At 41.8% G+C, this 18811-nt stretch overlaps 1 protein-coding gene across 4 annotated transcripts in view; it reads left to right on the forward strand.

Moving 5' to 3' along the window:
* PHF20 (PHD finger protein 20) overlaps positions 1-18811 on the forward strand; it is a 133283-nt gene that overhangs the window by 59312 nt on the left and 55160 nt on the right. For all 4 annotated transcript variants that reach the window (XM_082670254.1, XM_082670257.1, XM_082670255.1 and 1 more), the window contains 3 exons: positions 4083-4196; positions 5109-5297; positions 6220-6399. In XM_082670254.1, the coding sequence (XP_082526380.1) occupies positions 4083-4196; positions 5109-5297; positions 6220-6399 (483 nt within the window). The remainder of the gene's footprint in view (positions 1-4082; positions 4197-5108; positions 5298-6219; positions 6400-18811) is intronic.

Raw genomic sequence — 18811 nt, forward strand, 5'->3', positions numbered from 1 at the left:
AACGTATGGGTACATTTGAAATTGAGATCTCTGGAGAGTGATTATGGATCGGAAATTTTCCCTGTCTAAATAAAAAGCTGAGATGGCTAATTGGTAGAGTCAAGGTTAGAGGATTTAGGGAAGAATACACAATTATTTTAAAAAGTTGAAATATGGAATTCTTCTAAAATAGCCAAGAAAGAAACAAACCCTGAATTTTTTCCTAAGGCAAACATTCCTTCTCTAGATTGAGTGGCGTGAAGAACCCCCAGGATCTCTAGACTGAACACTGCCTATAATTATCTGGCAGTGGCCTTCAGACATTCTTGTTTACATGTTCTTTACATAAATATTGAAAAACTGTGAATCCCCTAGTTTGTTTTTTTTTTTTTTTTTTTTTTGCGGTACGCGGGCCTCTCACTGTTGTGGCCTCTCCCTTTGCGGGGCACAGGCTCCGGACGCGCAGGCTCAGTGGCCATGGCTCACGGGCCCAGCCGCTCCACAGCATGTGGGATCCTCTCGGACTGGGGCACGAACCCATGTCCCCTGCATCGGCAGGTGGACTCTCAACCACTGCGCCACCAGGGAAGCCCGAATCCCCTAGTTTTAAAGTGATACCTGGGGACTTGCCTGGCAGTTCAGCAGTTAAGACTCCACGCTTCCACTGCGGGGGGCTCTGGTCCGATCCCCGGTCGGGGAACTAAGATCCCACACAACATGTGGCGAGGCCAAAAAAAAAAAGTGATACCTGTTTTTTTCTTACAAGTTTGAATAGCTGCTAAAGGTAAATTTAAAATATAAAATATGACAAAATATATTTTCATCAGAACTGTGGAACTACAGAGTTAGCTCAGTTGTTGTTCCCTTATGATGCAGAATGCAAAGCCAGTCCTATCTGTCAATCCAGACAGCTACACCAGACTTAATTTCTGTGGCAGAAGCTCTACCTTTATTTACTTCAAATAAATGTATTAGTACTTGTTCCCAGTAGACAGCCTTCTTAAATCTTCTGATTTTAAGGTATGAAATAAGACAATAGGTTGATTTCTTCCTAGATGAAATAAGGTACTTCCCCCTTCAGTGGTTATAAGTGGGTTTCATTCTCAAGATCTGAGCATGCTGGAATTGTCCCTACGCCTAACTAGGGCCTAGACCTGTGCTGTCCGATATGGTAGCGCTAGCCACCTGTGGTTACTGAGCACTTGAAATGTGGTTACTCTGAATTGAGATGGGCTGTAACTTGTAAAATACACAAGGGAGGGAATTCCCTGGTGGTCCAGTGGTTAGGACTCTGTGCTTTTAGCACCGAGAGAGGGCCTGGGTTCAATGCCTGGTCGGGGAATTAAGATCCTGCTAGCCATGCAGCGTGGCCAAAACAAAACAAAAAACCACACTGGTTTTCAAATAGTACAGAAAAAAAAAAAAAAAGAAACACCCAGGAATGTAAAATATCTCAATAATTTAAAATTATTGACTACATGTTGGAATGATGTTTTAGATGTATTGGGTTAAATAAAATATATTCTTAAAATTAATTTCACTTTTTTTAACTTCTTAAAGTGACAACTAAAAATTGAAAATTACCTATGTGGCTTCCATTTATGGCCCTCATATTCCTATTGGACAGCACTGGCCTCATTGGCTTTCTCAGTAGGGTTCCAAGAGAGAATTAAGCTCTAATGCCCAAGGCATCTGTGACCTCTAATGAATTGACTTCTGCAAATTGAGAATGTTAGTAGAATGATAAACCACTCTTGGGAGAATTGAGAAAATAACCTTTGTGTTCTGTTTTCAAATGAGGAACCCTAATTGAGAAAGTCCGGAGGTTTTAAACCTCTGGGCAGCGTACCATGTTGAGATGTGGGATATAATAAGCAGGCCTTTTTATTAAGTGTAGGATTTCACACCAGATAGGATCAATTTAATAGAGAACTGGAGTTTTCCAAGCTTACTGTTAACACTTGCCTGAGGCATTCCTCCCCAGTCAGAATTTTCTGAAGCAGGATCTGGGAATGCTAATTGTTAACAACCTTCCCAGATAATTCTTACTGTAATAATAGTTTGGGAAACACTGAACTTCTGTATGGTCAGCCCCAGTTTGTATGTGGTATCAAAATGAAGAAGGTTTGCCAGTATCTAATATATAGTTCAAATCCCCTTTAAAAATTGCTTGGAATAAGTTCATTGACACGGTAGAGTCTTGAGCTCTCTAGATTGTACAGACCTTATTGGAACAGGATCTGAGCTGTTTGGGGAAGGTTGTTTGTGTTTAATTTGGAATGTGTGTGATCTCCAAGTTCCCACTCTTGGAACAAAATAATGTTGGCACACTGAGAAGATTGAACACAGGAAGAGCCAAAGAGTTCAGCACTCTCATCAGGTTTGCGTCCTCAGAGCTCAGCCCTGTCTCCTTTGGCCATTTGACATGGCAGATCTGAAGCTGCTGGTCTTAGATGAGTCTTTTCTCTCCCTTCCCCATTCCCCTCCCATTTCCTTCCCTTCCTCCCTCTTCTTTCTCCTGGCTGCTGCTTTCTCTCATTTCAACCCTCATCAGACCCCCAGCCCTACCTTTGCCTCAAGCTTCCCAATTTCTTTTCTTTTCTTGTTTTAAAATTAATTAATTAATTAATTTTTGGCTGCATTGGGTCTTCGTTGCTGCGCACAGGCTTCCTCTAGTTGCAACGAGCAGGGGCTACTCTTCACTGCTGTGTGTGGGCTTCTCATTGTGGTGGCTTCTCTTGTTGCAGAGCACGGGCTCTAGGCGTGTAGACTTCAGTAGTTGTGGCACACAGGCTCAGTAGTTGTGCCTCGCGGGCTCTAGAGCACAGGCTCAGTAGTTGTGGCGCACGGGCTTAGTTGCTTTGCAGCATGTGGGATTTTCCTGGACCAGGGCTCGAACCCGTGTCCCCTACATTGGCAGGCGGAGTCTTAACCACTGTGCCACCAGGGAAGTCTCCCACTATTTCTTTTCTTTTATTTTTTTCTTTTGCCTGCCTTTTGGATTCTCACCTTTCCTCATGGGGGAGAACTTCTTAAGTGTTAGGTTTAAAAATACAGAGTGAGGGACTTCCCTGGTGGCGCAGTGGTTAAGAATCAGCCTGCCAATGCAGGGGACGTGGGTTCGATCCCTGGCCTGGGAAGATCCTACATGCCGTGGAGCAACTAAGCCCGTGCACCACAACTACTGAGCCTGTGCTCTATAGCCGCGAGCCACAACTACTGAGCCCATGCGCCACAACTACTGAAGCCCCCGCGCCTTGAGCCCCTGCTCCGCAACAAGAGAAGCCACTGTAATGAGAAGCCTGCACACTGCAATGAAGAGTAGCCCCCGCTGGCTGTAACTAGAGAAAGCCCGTGCATAGCAACGAAGACCCAACGCAGCCAAAAATAAATAAATAAACTTTAAAAAAAAAAAAATTGAGTGAGTACTATCTAAGGGTTTAGCTTCTGCACTGCTAAATTACGTCAGGGCTGGATTTTCCAGTGTTAAGCAGCCTTGCCTGGCACTGACTATCAAATAGCATAGTCTCCTGAGAATTTTCTGGAATTGTTTTTAAGAGGTTGTAAATGTTGACATTCTTTTTGGTCCTTCAAAATTAGGACAATGCCAAGCTAACCAATTTAGCAAGTAGAGGTAGAAAATAATAATCAAGCCATAGTCCCAGGGTACACATTTTAAGAATTAGCCTGCCTGGTGGATTTCCTGAGTATTGTATAAACCAAATTTTGATAAGAAGATTTGATTGTGATAAAAATGACTTTTCTGTTGCCTTTGTACCCTCATATTTTAAAGCAGCCACATTGGGGTATTTAAAGAGAGGGTTTCAGGAGATAAATATATGAATAGAGCTGGGTCATAGGAGAAACCAAAAAGATTCAGGAGGTCAGTCTGCAGGGTGTCTGCGTCTCCTAAAAGGAAGTAATTTCTCACCCATTTCACTTTTTTTTTCCCTTTTGGCTTAAGTAAGAATTCCCTTTCAGGGCCTATTTATCATGCAAGGATGTGTGTGGATGTTTATAATATGTTTTATTTACATGTAATATGAGGATTGGTCACTAAGAAACTACATACCTATTTTTGTGTGGTTTTATATACATTGTAGCTGTGGACTCAAACTCTCAAACTTTGCAACCAATAACATTGGAATTGAGAAGACGGAAGATATCAAAAGGAAGTGAAGTCCCATTAAAACGTCCTCGGCTTGACAAAAATTCATGTGAGTCTTCAGTTTGTGTATGTGTGGCTAGAACTTGACATCCATTGGGTTAATTCCCCTGTGTCCATCTTGTCCCCTGTTCCTTATAGGCGCTGATGCTTGTCCTTGATCACAGGGGCTAGTGTGAGTGGGATGTGGTTGGATCAGAGGAGTTCTGCTAGAGGAAAAATAAATCTCAGAGCACAGGCTGTGTTAATGTTGGGGTCAGTGGTGTTGTCTCTATGCCCATAAACTCCATCTGATATGAATTCCACTGGAAATTTAATGGCTTAGGAAGGGATGGATTTCATATGCTGAGTGAAACTTTAAAAATACTATTTACTGATTTTACTGTATAGTACAGGGAACTATATTCAATATCTTATAATAACCTATAGTGGAAAAGAATCTGAGAAAGAACATATATATATATGTACAAACATACATATGTACGTATATATATGTACATACCTGAAACTGTCACTTTGCTGTACACCTGAAACTATCCCAACATTGTAAACCAACTACACTTCCATTAAAAAATTACTATTTATTGATTTTTTTAAAAGTACCCTGTTGGCTCCAGAAAGGATTTGTGATGGCTTTAAGGCTCTGTAAACTTACTGACTTGGGAAGTTAGTATGTAGACTTCTATGTTGGAAAGCCCCAAAATAAAACTTGTCAAGATTGAGACATGACCTTGGCACATATTTTCAGATCATGAATCCTTAAATTAGGAAAATTATATCCTGGCAGAAAGACTGTACCTGTACTTAAAACTATAAACCAGGATAGGGTATTTCCTTTCATCATTGATCTAATATTCTAGAAGTCTCTGGTTGAAGCCCTTATAGAGGCAGCCAGTCCAGAAATCTGTAGTAGCAGAATTATTTCTTCAGGTCTCTTGACTACAACTCTCTTAATGGTTTATAGCCCAGGAAAAGTCAAAAAACTACTCGGAAAACACTGACAAAGACTTATCAAGGAGACGGTCCTCCAGGCTGTCCACTAATGGGACCCACGAGATCCTAGATCCTGACTTGGTTGTATCAGATTTGGTTGATACGGTTACTACTGATCCTTTGCAAAACACATCATCTGGTACCAAGGAGTCTGAAGAAGGTGAGTCAGAGTCTGTTCTGGAATGGTCTTGCCAACATGCTCCCTGTCTAATGAGAACCAGTCTAAATCAGTCATTGTGTACTGCCTTATACAAGTTTTAGATGGTCTTGAAATCAAGTTATTGAATTGGCTGCAGTGTTTCTTATATTCTTCACTGAAGATTTAATAGATAAACTTTTGTTTGCATTTGTGATTGGTTTTGCTTATATATGTCTGAATGTTGGGTTGGAGGTGCAGTGCTTGAAGAGCCCTGTTCCTGTCTCTGTCTTTCTGATGCCATCTCACTCCAGTCCCTCTGCCTTTTTGTTAATATTTCCAGCAGATCCTCCCTTCACTTTAGCTTCTTATTAGCCTTCGTCTTTGATATGCTCACAGCCCTGGCTATGTGTGTTGGAACCTGTGAATGTCTTCTTGTATACCATGAAATGAATGGTTTCCTCTAAAAAGACCCTGGCTTTATCAGGTTTTTTTTTGTTTTAAATTATTGATTAACTTATTTATTTTTGGCTGCGTTGGGTTTTCGTTGCTGCCCGTGGGCTTTCTCTAGTTGTGGCGAGTGGGGGGCTACTCTTCATTGCGGTGCGCAGGCTTCTCATTGCGGTGGCTTCTTGTTGCAGAGCACAGGCTCTAGGAGCATGGGCTTCAGTAGTTGTGGCTTATGGGCTCTAAGAGCGCAGGCTCAGTAGTTGTGGCTCGCGGGCTGTAGAGTGCAGGCTCAGTAGTTGTGACCCGTGGGCTTAGTGGTTCCATGGCATGTGGAATCTTCCCAGACCAGGGCTCGAACCCGTGTCCCCTGCATTGGCAGGTGGATTCTTAACCCACTGTGCCACCAGGGAAGCCCCTTTATCAGTCTTTTGTGGGACTTTTGGTTCTCAGATTATGTACATGTATATGTTCCCCAATCTTTCTCTTTTTCTTCTAGGTCAGTTGAAATCTCCTTTGGAAGCTGGCCAGGTCTCATCAGCACTAACTTGCCACTCCATTGGGGATGGATTGGGGCCTGCAGGCTTGGAGTTGAACTGCAAGTCAATGGGCGAAAACACTATGAAAACGGAACCGGCTTCCCCCCTTGCTGAGTTACAAGAGATTTCTACGGTGGCAGGTTCATATTTAGAGTTAACATAACCCTCTTCTTATACTTTTGCTTCTCCTTTGATTGTGAACTAAAAAAAAATGGATTTTCCTAATGATTTTTTTAAACCTTTTATTAATAATATTTTCTTATTTTAATGCTATATACATTTTAAAAATGCTATATACTTGTCATTTCTGATATTGCCAATTTGGGTTTCCTCTCTTTTCTTGATTAGTATAGCTAGGGATTTATCAATTTTTGTTGATAATTTCAAAGAACCAACATTTTACTTTAGTTTTCTCTTTGTTTTTTTTTTAATGTCATTGATTTCTGTTTTGATCTTTAGTGTTTTCTTCCTTTAAATGTTTCTAGAAACATAGGTCATTAATTTTAGATTTTTCTTCTTTTCCAATATGAGTATTTAAAGTTTTAAAATTTCCCACTAAGCACTGCTTCAGCTACATCCTACGAATTTTGGTATGTTGTATTTTCATTTTCATTCAATTCAAAATATTTACGATTTATTCGTTGACTGTGGGTTACTTAGAAGTGTGTTGTTTCATTTCCAAGTATTTGTTTGTTTTTTTAAATTGATTAATTTTTGGTTGCATCGTGTCTTCGTTGCTGCGCACGGGCTTTCTCAAGTTTCGGCGAGCAGGGGCTACTCTTTGTTGCTGTGCGCAGGCTTCTCATTGCAGTGGCTTCTCTTGTTGCGGAGCATGGGCTCTAGGCGCGTGGGCTTCAGTAGCTGTGGCTTGCGTGGTCTAGAACTCAGGCTCCATAGTTGTGGTGCATGGGCTTAGTGGTTCCATGGCATGTGGGATCTTCCCGGACCAGGGCTCAAACCTGTGTGCCCTGCATTGGCAGGCGGATTCTTAACCACTGTGCCACCAGGGAAGTATTTTATAGATACCTTATTGTTACGATTTATAATGTAATTCCATTATAGTCAAAGAACATACTCTGCAGGATTTCAATCTTTTTTGTTTTTGTTTGTTTTTGGCTGTGCCGCACAGCATGTGTGATGTTCCCGACCAGGGATTGAACCTGGGCTGTGGCAGTGAAAGTCTGGAATCCTAACCAGTAGGCCACCAGGGAACCCCTGAACTGTCCCCTTTGTAATGTGAAGTATAACTCTGGCTTTGGTGATTGTCTTTTACTTGAAGTGTACTTTGTCTGATATTACTCCAGCTTTCAAAAAAGGTACTCCAGCTTTCTTTTGTTTTTTGTATGCATGGTATATCTATCACTTTTCTTTCAATATAACTATGTCTTTAAGTTCAAAGTGTGTCTTTTATAGATAGATAGTTGGGTTTGGATTTTAACTGCAATGTTTAGTCACATTAAATGAAATCATTGATACGGTTGCTTTTAGGTCTACCATCTCGCTTTTTGTTTTCTGTTTATCCTATGTTTTGTTCTTCTACTTCTTTCTTGTTTTTTCAGGTCAATTGAATTTTTTAAAATCCCATTTTAATTCATCTATTAGCTTTTAGCTCTACTTGTTAGCATTTGTTTTAGAGGTTACTCTAGACATTATGATATATATATATATCCTTTTCATGGTTTAGAGTTAATATTGAACCACCTTATATAAAATGTTGTATAATCCATTAACACCCCCTTTTTATGCTCTAGTTAAGACATGAATTGTATCTATATGTGCTGTAAAGTCCACAATTTAGTATTATAATTTTTGCTCTAAACAATTATGTATTTTAAAGAATAATACAAAAGAGATAGTGCTTTACACACGTATCTACCATATCTAGTGTTCTTCATTTCTTCTTCTTCTTCCTCTTTTTTTTTTTCTGTAGTGCAGGTTTCCTGGTGACATTCTTTTGGTTTTTGTTTATTTGAACGTAACTTCATTTAATTTTCATTCTTAAAGGATATTTTCACTGGATATAGAATTGTGGGTTTACAGTTTTTTCCTTTAAGTACTTTAAAGATGTTGTTCACGGTCCTCTATTGTTTCTGAAAGGAAGTTAGTAACCATTCATATTGTTGTTTCCCTGGTTGTGTTTTCTTTCTCGCTGCTTTCAAGATTTTCTTCTTTATCTTTGGTTTTTAGCAGTTTAACTACGATGTATTTAAATTTGTTTTAGTTTTGTATTTAACCTGCTCGAGATTCACTGAGCTTGAATATGAAAATTGATTTATTTCATCAAATTTATGTTAGACCTTTAGATACTGTCCCACAGGTCACTGGGACTCTGTTACAGTCTTTTTTGTTTTCATTTAGTTTTCTCCCCTCATTTTCAGATGGAAAACTTTTTTTTTTTTTTTTGGTGGTATGTGGGCTTCTCACTGCTGTGGCCTCTCCCGTTGTGGAGCACAGGCTCCGGACACGCAGGCTCAGCGGCTCAGCGGCCGTGGCTCATGGGCCTTACCGCTCCACGGCATGTGGGATCTTCCCGGACCGGGGCACAAACCCGTGTCCCCTGCGTCGGCAGGTGGACTCTCAACCACTGCGCCACCAGGGAAGCCCGGTTTTACTTTTTAAGTTGTATTTTTTAAAATGAGGTTTAGCAGTTTTTCATTTTTTCTTTTTTGCTGTACGCGGGCCTCTCACTGTTGTGGCCTCTCCCGTTGTGGAGCACAGGCTTCGGATGCGCAGGCTCAGTGGCCATGGCTCATGGGCCCAGCCGCTCCGCGGCACGTGGGATCTTCCCAGACTGGGGCACAAACCCGTGTCCCCTGCATCGGCAGGCAGACTCTCAGCCACTGCGCCACCAGGGAAGCCCCTTCATATGTTTATTGAATATTTTTATTTATTTATTTTTGTGAATTGTCTTTTCATATTCTTTGCCCACTTCCCCTAGGATTATTTGTTTTTGTTATTGATTTGCCAAGTGTCCTTTGTATATTATTATTATTAGTTAATTAATTTATTTTTGGCTATGTTGGGTCTCTGTTGCTGCACATGGGCTTTCTCTAGTTGTGGCGAGTGGGGGCCACTCTTCATTTTGGTGCACAGGCTTCTCATTGCGGTGACTTCTCTTGTTGTGGAGCGGGGCTCTAGGCAAGCAGGCCTCAGTAGTTGTGGCACATGGACTCAGTAGTTGTGGCACGCGGGCTCAGTAGTTGTGGCACACGGGCTTAGTTGCTCCGCGGCATGTGGGATCTTCCCGGACCAGGGCTCGAACACCTGTCCCCTGTATTGGCAGGCGGATTCTTAACCACTGCGCCACCAGGGAAGTCCCATACATTGGTGTCACTTTTATTTATTGTATTTCATAATACTGAAATTAAAAAATTTAAATCTACTTTCTTTTTTCCTCAGTATTTGAAACATATAGTTATGATCATAGTATGTGTATAATCAGTATTATTACATATGCATTTTCCCATATTATAAACTCCATATTAAAATCATTTTAATTATAATATAAGCCACCCTTTAAAGATCTTGATGAGATCAAAATATGTCTTCTACCCATGGCTCATGTTCCAAGGTTTGATTAACATTCATCTTTAAAAATTTGTTTATTTTGTAAAGTTTGACTTATCATTAATTGAAAGAGGTAGAATAGGGTAGAAGGGAATTAGTATAGGTAAATTCTCGTGTTTCCTAAATACCCATGAAGGCTGAAGGACTTGTAGGATAGCACTCTTGTGGACTCAGCTATATTCTGAACTAAGGCAGATTTAATGGGGGGAAGACATGGCCTTATTGGAGAATTTAGCCAGAAAAAAGTTATGGGATCAAAACTCATGAAATTCTATTGATGACTTGGTTCTGGACCTGGGAAGTGTTCCTTTGATAAACCTGGGTGGTCTGTAACTTTCTTCCTTCACCTGTGTGGAGAGGATAGGCCCTGTAGTTCCCAGAGCAGAGCTTCCTGGGTATGTATGAGCCCAGAGGAAGAATGAAGAAGCTTGTGGAGATTTGTGGGTCATGCATTGTTCGTGAAGATTTGTGGGTCACGCATTGTTCCTGGAGAATAATGTGCAGACAAGCTTTTTGTGAGAGACTCAGGGAAATAGTAGAGGTTAAATGAAATTGTCTTCCTGTAGTTACGGCCTGAAAGGTGTGAAGAGATGCTGCACACATGGATGTGGAAGCTCTGGTTGTGTATCTTGTTTTGCTCAGTTCGGTTAGAGTGTCCTGTTGACCTGCTACGTAATAGGCGCTGTGCTAATAAGCATCAGTGGTGGCAGATCAGTCAGACTTAGTGCCTGCCTGGGAGGCATGACGTTTAAGCTGAATCTTGATGGGTGTATAGCACTGTCCCATGAGTAACACATGAGGCTTAGGTATTCCAGTAGACGAAGCTATATGAATAGAGGATGTAGCACATCTCTTATTAGGCTATTTGAAATGGAGAGAAGGTAGTCAGTTGAATATTTAGTGATTCTGTATTTTGACACTACATACTTGTGACTTTACTTAATATAAGCTATCATGAAATCTATACACGTATATACTCATTTGTGTTATACTAAATATAAATCTAATTTATATATTTAATAATAAATGTAAGGTTTGAAATTCTTTGCCTTTCTTCTGGAAAGGCAAATTTCAAACATTAATAGTAATTTAAATTTGGTCCAGTGCTTAGGGCTCAGCGCTTTCACTGCTGTGGCCTGGGTTCGATCCCTGTTTGGGGAACTAAGATCCTGTAAGCTGTGCGCGTGGCAAAAAAAAAAAAAAAAAAGAAAGGTAATTTAAATTATAAATAGAAAATTTTACAGTGTTAAAAGGTTAATGACATTTAAATTTTTTTTAATAAGAGTTTTCTGTAAAGACTATGTGTCTACAGAATTGCATACTTTTGTTTGGATAATTTCAATTTAGATTGGAGGGGCAGATTTTCTTCTTTTTTTTAAAAAAATAAATTTATTTATTTATTTTTGGCTGTGTTGGGTCTTCGTTGCTGTGCGCGGGCTTTCTCTAGTTGCGGTGAGCAGGGGCTACTCTTTGTTGTGGTGCTTGGGCTTCTCATTGCGGTGGCTTCTCTTGCTGCAGAGCACGGGCTCTAGGTGCTCGGGCTTCAGTAGTTGTAACATGTGGGCTCAGTAGTTGTGGCGCACGGGCTTAGTTGTTCCGCGGCATGTGGGATCTTCCCAGACCAGGGATCCAACCCTTGTCCCCTGCATTGGCAGGCAGATTCTTAACCACTGCACCACCAGGGAAGTCCCCTTCTTCTTTTTTTTTTTTTTTTGGTCTTGATCAGATTCTGTGTAGTTAACATAAATGCAGTGGCAGAGCAGTTCTTTGAAAATAGTAAACTGAAAGTACTCAAGTATCATTCCTGGCTCATCCCTGGTGCCTTTATGTTGGTCTTCTGTTCCAGTGGGTCCGGAGTGTTATGCCTCAGCCATGTGAGCTTGTGGATACAAGGGCTCTCTCCTTTCTTGCTGAGCCTCCTCTCAGTGGCAGGGCTCCTCTCCTCAGCCTACTTTCTTTCCTGTGGGGGAAATTATTAGACTTGATGCACAAATTTGGTGGAAATTTAATCTCAGAATTTAGTAGTCCATGTTTTGGCATGGAAAACTCTCTATAACAGCCATGTCCCTTAACTCAGCAGACTGAGCTCTTCATTATGCTGTCTTAAGGGTGGTGTTACATTAGACATCACTTGAAATTGGAAATGAATTGTTCCTACGCCACTGGGAAATATGCTGAGCAGATGAGATGAGTGAGAGGACTAGGTCAGAGGCTAAATCCCAGTGCTTGTTTTAAAGTTTTCACACACATACAGTTTCTGTCTCATGTCAGTTAATTTAGCTGCATCTCTGGTTTGTGGAGAAGATGGAAATAAGTTAAAGTGAGGGTGGTACAGGTGAGTCTTGGGAAAGATGATAGGAAGATTTTTTGTTGTCTTGCTTCTTTATGTTGCACGTAGGATTTTCTGGGGAATAATTTTGAAACCACTGCAACTAACTGAAGCACTTGCCCATTTTCCAAGAGAGTGTATAGTAATGGTAATGGTCCAATTACCTGGATCTTGAGCTATGAGGAGTAAAAGCAGCATGGATCCCATTGCTGTTCTCTTCTGGAGTAGGCGCTAAGCTATTTGCTTTCATGACTTAATGCCAGAGGGGAATGCAGTTGAAATTGTTCTACTTGGGTAAGCATTTGTGTATTCTGTAAAACAGAAATTAAAATAGATGTCTTTAGAAGTTGCAATCTCAGATTAGTCTCTAAATCTGGGCCCAGACTATTTGGTCATTCACAGATAACCAGGGCTGTTGGAAAATGGGCTGCCGTCCATTCATTCATTTCAGTCAGGGAATATTTAACAAGTACCTACTAAGTGGCAGACTCTCTTCTAAGCTGTGTCATTTGTGAATATTCTACATGAACCATAGAATGAACAAGAGAGAAGACCCAATAGAAGTACAGGCTTATTCAGCTAATTTTTTTTTTTTTAACTAAATACCTGTTAGAAATGGGGTACTACCACGAGGTGTAGCGTCCCATTGTTATGTTGTTAGTTATAAAATGAATAGGAAGTTATTTGTCACAATTATTAAATGTTTATAGATGATTTACTTGTAAATTAACCAGGTTAGTTTCAGTGTAATGCCTATAATAGTTCTTGCAAATGATTTATTCTTAAATTAACATGGTCTGGTTTAGTGTAATGCTTACGATAGTTTAGGTTTCAGACACTTGTGTTCTTCCATGTTTTCTTGGGTAGGAGAGTCATTGACCTATAGCCACTGTAGTTTGGGGAGTTGGGAGTGTCTGTGGTCTGTCATCAGACATATAGTGGTTGAACATTGGCTGAGAATTCATTGTTCTGGGGGTTAGAGAAATGAATGAGACATCTGGTCAATGTCCTTGTAGGTCTTTCTGTCCAGAGTAAGACTGCAGGTACCTGCATTACAAGAGAGACAGTTAAGGTGGTGTCATGAGAAATACTTAAAACTATGGGAGAGATAACTGACAGTGATAATGTGTGCCTGACACATGGAAGTTGAACTCAGGATTAGCTTGTTGAGCCCTTACTATATGCCTTGGAGCTGTGCTGTCAGCGAATGGGGCACTCTTGGTCTTAGTGTTCATTAAATGCTCTTTGGATCTGACTATGGAGAGAGGTGATATATAGGTTGGTGGTTTGGGGGCAGGGGTGGAAGAATATCGAACTTGCACAGGGCCTTGAAAGATGAGTATCACTTAGGTATTTGGAGATGGAGGCAGAGCAGTATCAACAGCATAATCATAGGGTGTTTTCTGAGACTATTAAGTGTGCTTTCTGACTTAATTGCAGGCTTCCTGAAGTGGGTTAAGGCTGAGCAGGTAAATTTCTGCCAAACTGAGGTCAGTTGCTTTGGGTTGCTTTTCTGTTTATGGAGCTATTGGAAATGCTTCGTTTGCAGGATAGGGAAATAGCCATCAAATGTTCACTTGGATCTCTGTTGGTAAGGTTGCTTTCCTCCTACTTAGCTGTTCTGTGGCCTTAAGGCATTTTAAAGTATTTTTTAATGAATTGTTTGACAATAAGTTGCAGACTTTTACCCCTGAATATTTTGGTGTATATTTCCTAAAAAATGAGGGCATTCTCTTATGTTACCACAATTATCAACATCAGGACCTTATTCAAACTCCACCAGGGATTTCATTGGCACCTTTTACCTCATTTATGGAAGTGATCTTGTCTTCATTCAGCACTTGCTTTTTTCGTAAGTTGCTTTTTTATATTCATAAATTTGTAGAGAAATCTAGAAAAGTACAAGAACAATGAAACTAACATTCATGTTTCCCACCACCCAGAACTGTTGGTATTTGGTCATGAGTGAGTGCCTCAGGTCCTTACTCTGGCCCGCAGTGGCCCTGCTTCTTCTGGCCACCTGTAACCTCTGCAGTTTCATCTTTCCTCAGTCTCTCTCCTTCCTGCTGCCTCTGCTCCAGCCACAGGCCTCCTTGCTATCCTGTAAGCACAGCAGGTACACTCTCACCTCTGGGCTTTCATTTAGCATGCTTATTATTATTATTTTTTTAATATTTTCTTGGCCGTGCTGTTGCGGCATGTAGGATCTTAGTTCCCCAACCAGGGACTGAACATGCGCCCCTTGCATTGGAAGCGCAGAGTCTTAACCACTGGACCACCAGGGACATCCCTCAGCACACTTTTATTGAATACCTTTTATTCCCAGCCAGAGCAAAATGGATCCATTGGAAAACTTATTTCATCAGTCAGTTAGTGGATAACATTTATCATCAGATCATTCATTCAGCAATTGCTTGAGCATTTCTTAGGTACCAAAACTTTGGAGGGGGGTGAGAGGAAAGCTGGAAGCATTAATGAAAACACAGAAAGATGAATAAGTTATCTCCTTGACCTCAGAGAGACACTTACAAGAATGGATCGTTCTGGGGCTTCTCTGGTGGTGCAGTGGTTAAGAATCCACCTGCCAACTCAGGAGACACGGGTTCGAGCCCTGGTCTGGGAAGATCCCACATGCCACGGAGCAACTAAGCCCGTGTGCCACAACTACTGAGCCTGCGCTTCTAGAGCCCACGAGCCACAACTACGGAGCCCAAGTACCACAAATACTGAAGCCTGCACGCCTAGAGCCCGTGCTCCGCAACAAGAGAAGCCACGACAATGAGAAGCCTGCCCACAGCAACAAAAAGTAGCCCCTGCTCATCACAACTGGAGAAAGCCTGCACACAGCAACGAAGACCTAACACAGCCATGAATGAATGAATGAATGAATGAATGAATGAATGGATTGTTCTGGATACTTCCAGTCGACTAGTGGTGAATAGCATTATTGATTGATCATTGTCCAGCTTAAGCATTTCTAGATCTGCCATAATGTTGACAACTTTTTCCAAACAAAATTTCAAGTATGTCCTAGTTTTTGATGCAGTGATTCTTTTCCAACATACATGATCAGATAAAGAATCTATTTGGAAAATAAAGGTGGACAGGTATTTTAATATTTTCTAAGATATTAAAAGTTAAATCACATCAGTTAATCATTAGTATTCTTCATTGAAAAACAACATGGCAGCAACTTAAGATCATTACAGACTGTGTGCACTTAGTATGGTCATCACTATTGAGTCATAAGGAGACAACAGTGAAAGGTTTTATTTAATGATGCTTTTTAAAATTTAATTTTTCACAATTAGAACACTAAGGAATACTAATTCTTTATAAGTACTACTTCTTGATGAATTTTCACAACTACTCTGATGTAAAGGCAGTTAGGACCCTTATTTAAAAATTATTAGGGGGCTTCCCTGGTGGCACAGTGGTTGAGAGTCCGCCTGCCTATGCAGGGGACGTGGGTTCGTGCCCCGGTCCGGGAGGATCCCACGTGCCGCGGAGGTGCTGGGCCCACGGGCCGTGGCCGCTGAGCCTGCTCGTCCGGAGCCTGTGCTCCGCAGCAGGAGAGACCACAGCAGTGAGAGGCCTGCGTACCGTAAAAAAAAAAAAAAAAAAAAAAAATTATTAAGGCTTCCCTGGTGGTGCAGTGGTTAAGAATCCACCTGTCAATGCAGGGGACATGAGTTCGAACCCTGGCCTGGGAAGATCCCACATGCTGTGGAGCAACTAAGCCTGTGCACCACAACTACTGAGCCTGTGCTCTAGAGCCCGTGGGCCACAACTACCGAGCCCACATGCCACAATTACTGAAGACCTCGCGCCCAGAGCCTGTGCTCCGCAACAAGAGAAGCCACGACAATGAGAAGCCCGTGCACCACAACGAAGAGTAGCCCCCACTCACCGCAACTAGAGAAAGCCCGCGCACAGCAACGAAGACCCAACACAGCCAAAAATAAATAAATAAATAAATTTATTAAAAAAAAATTATTATATGAAGAGTCATTTTGCTGGGTTTTTTTCCCCCTGCATATTTCAAAACCAATATATGCTAGGAAAAATTAAAACTAAGTAAAAGGAAAAAAAACGGTGAAAAGTCCTCCCTTACTCTTCTCACTCTTGAAGGAACCATGGAACAGTTTGATGTGTGGTCTTCCATCCTTCCACACATGGTTCTGTGCATATGCAAACATACATATACCCATGTAGCTTTTTTTTAAAAATAAATTTATTTTTTTTAAATTTATTTTATTTTTGGCTGCGTTGGGTCTTCGTTGCTGTGTGCAGGCTTTCTCTACTTGTGGCGAGCAGGGGCTACTCTTCGTTGCAGTGGGCAGGCTTCTCATTGCGGTGGCTTCTCTTGTTGTGGAGCACGGGCTCTAGGCGCGTGGGCTTCAGTAGTTGCAGCACGCAAGCTCAGTAGTTATGGCACATGAGCCCTAGGGCACACGGGCTTCAGTAGTTGTGGCGTGCGGGCTCAGTAGTTGTGGCTCACGGGCTCTAGAGTGCAGGCTCAGTAGCTGTGGCGCACGGGCTTAGTTGCTCTGCGGCATGTGGGATCTTCCCAGACCAGGGCTCGAACCCATGTCCCCTGCATTGGCAGGTGGATTCTTAACCACTGTGCCCCAGGGAAGCCCCCCATGTAGCTTTTTAAAAACACAATAATAGGGGGCTTCCCTCGTGGCGCAGTGGTTGAGAATCTGGAGCCTGTGCTCCGCAACAAGAGAGGCCGCGATAGTGAGAGGCCCACGCACCGCGATGAAGTGTGGCCCCAGCTTGCCACAACTAGAGAAAGCCCTCGCACAGAAACGAAGACCCAACGCAGCAAAAATAAATTAATTAATTAATAAACTCCTACCCCGAACATCTTCTTAAAAAAAAAAAACAACACAATAATAGAATCATATTCTTATATTAGTCAATGGCTTGTCATTTTAATTTATAGTATTTTTCCATGTCAGTTCATAGTTCTTTCACGATTACACATGACTTATTTTGTTGGGTGGGTATTGCATAATTTATTTAACTATCCACTGCTGAAAGACATTTAAGGTATTTCTAATTTTTCACTATTAATTCTCCCTGTTTTATAGAAGAGCCTAGTACTTGGCAAGAAGGGGTAACTTAGCCAGAGTTAGAGTAGCACATTTCCTAATAGCTGGGTCATTCTGACTCCCATCTTCTGACTGAGTACCTAATGCCATGTGATGAGATGCTGGGTGCTATATAAATCAAGTGATGTGAACACAGTCCCTGCCTTTAGAGAGGTTGCGCAGTATGTGACACAGAACTCGCGCTGCTCTCGAGGGCACTTGTTAAAGCAATGTGTATACTCTGAGTAAGAGGCTTAGTAGCGTGGCCTACTAAGAAGAGCAGTGTGTGGTACAAGTGATGTCAGTACTCCAGGCAGGGTGGTGCCTTTGGAATTCTTTAATTTGAGGTGGGGAGGAAGTGTTGATCTGGAAATTGAATGGTTTTCCTGGTGTTTCTTTTGGAACATGGGCTTAGTGGTGAGTACAGGACATCCAGAACGATTGCTGGGGGCAGGGGGGGGGGGTTGTTGAGAACTCATTCACCAGGAATGTGTTATGTAAGTAAGCAGGAAGGAGGGCGGGATCATCCTCAGAAACATCCAGCGAGGCCCCTGGAGGCCAGGATGCTGCTGTTTTAGTCACTGTTTAGAGGTTGCTGTCCTGAGCTGGTGCCAGTCTTGGAATTTCTAACTTGGGGTGGAGTCATGATCTGAGAGATTGGTGTGAAGGAGGCTCTTGGGCAGCAGGAGGAAGAGCTGGGAAGGCAACACTATCTAGTCTAGAGCAGAAGAGGGGCGTTAGCTACATGTGGAGCAGCTTTGGCATTTGAGGCAGCTCTGCCATCTTGTGGAATAAATGCTCAGTGATTTTTGTGAGGGCTGAGTGTGGATAGCCTTGGCAGGGTTGCTTTCCTCACACTTAGCTATTCTGTGACCTCAAAGTATTTTTTAGATGTATTTTAAAGACGTTTTTATTTTGAAATAATTTAAGACTTATTAAAAAATTGCAAAAATAATAGAAAAAATTCCTGTATATGTTCAACCAGATTCCATGCTTAGTTGCTGTGCGCCATGTGGGATCTTCCCGGACCAGGGCTCAAACCCACGTCCCCTGCACTGGCAGGTGGATTCTTATCCACTGTGCCACCAGGGAAGTCCCTCTATGCATTTTCATAATAACTTTTTCCCCCTCTGTAACCATGCATGGGGTCATACAGTATGTACTGGGCAACTTCCTGTTTTCATTTAACAGTGTATATTGAGATTATCCATATCAGTATCAGTAAGTACAGAGCTACTTCATTCTTTTAAATGAATAATTAGGATTACATAGTGCAGACTTCCCATAAATTATTTAACTGTTCCTCTGTTTATGGACATTTTGTTATTTTATTTTATTTTATTTTATTTTATTTTATTTTGCGGTATGCGGGCCTCTCACTGTTGAGGCCTCTCCCGTTGCGGAGCACAGGCTCTGGACGCTCAGGCTCAGCGGCCATGGCTCACGGGCCTAGCCGCTCCACGGCATGTGGGATCTTCCTGGACCGGGGCACAAATCCGTGTCCCCTGCATCGGCAGGCGGACTCTCAACCACTGCGCCACCAGGGAAGCCCCATTT

This window comes from Grampus griseus (genome assembly GCF_964374135.1).
Source record: "Grampus griseus genome assembly, chromosome: 14".
Classification (NCBI taxonomy): Eukaryota; Metazoa; Chordata; class Mammalia; order Artiodactyla; family Delphinidae; genus Grampus; species Grampus griseus.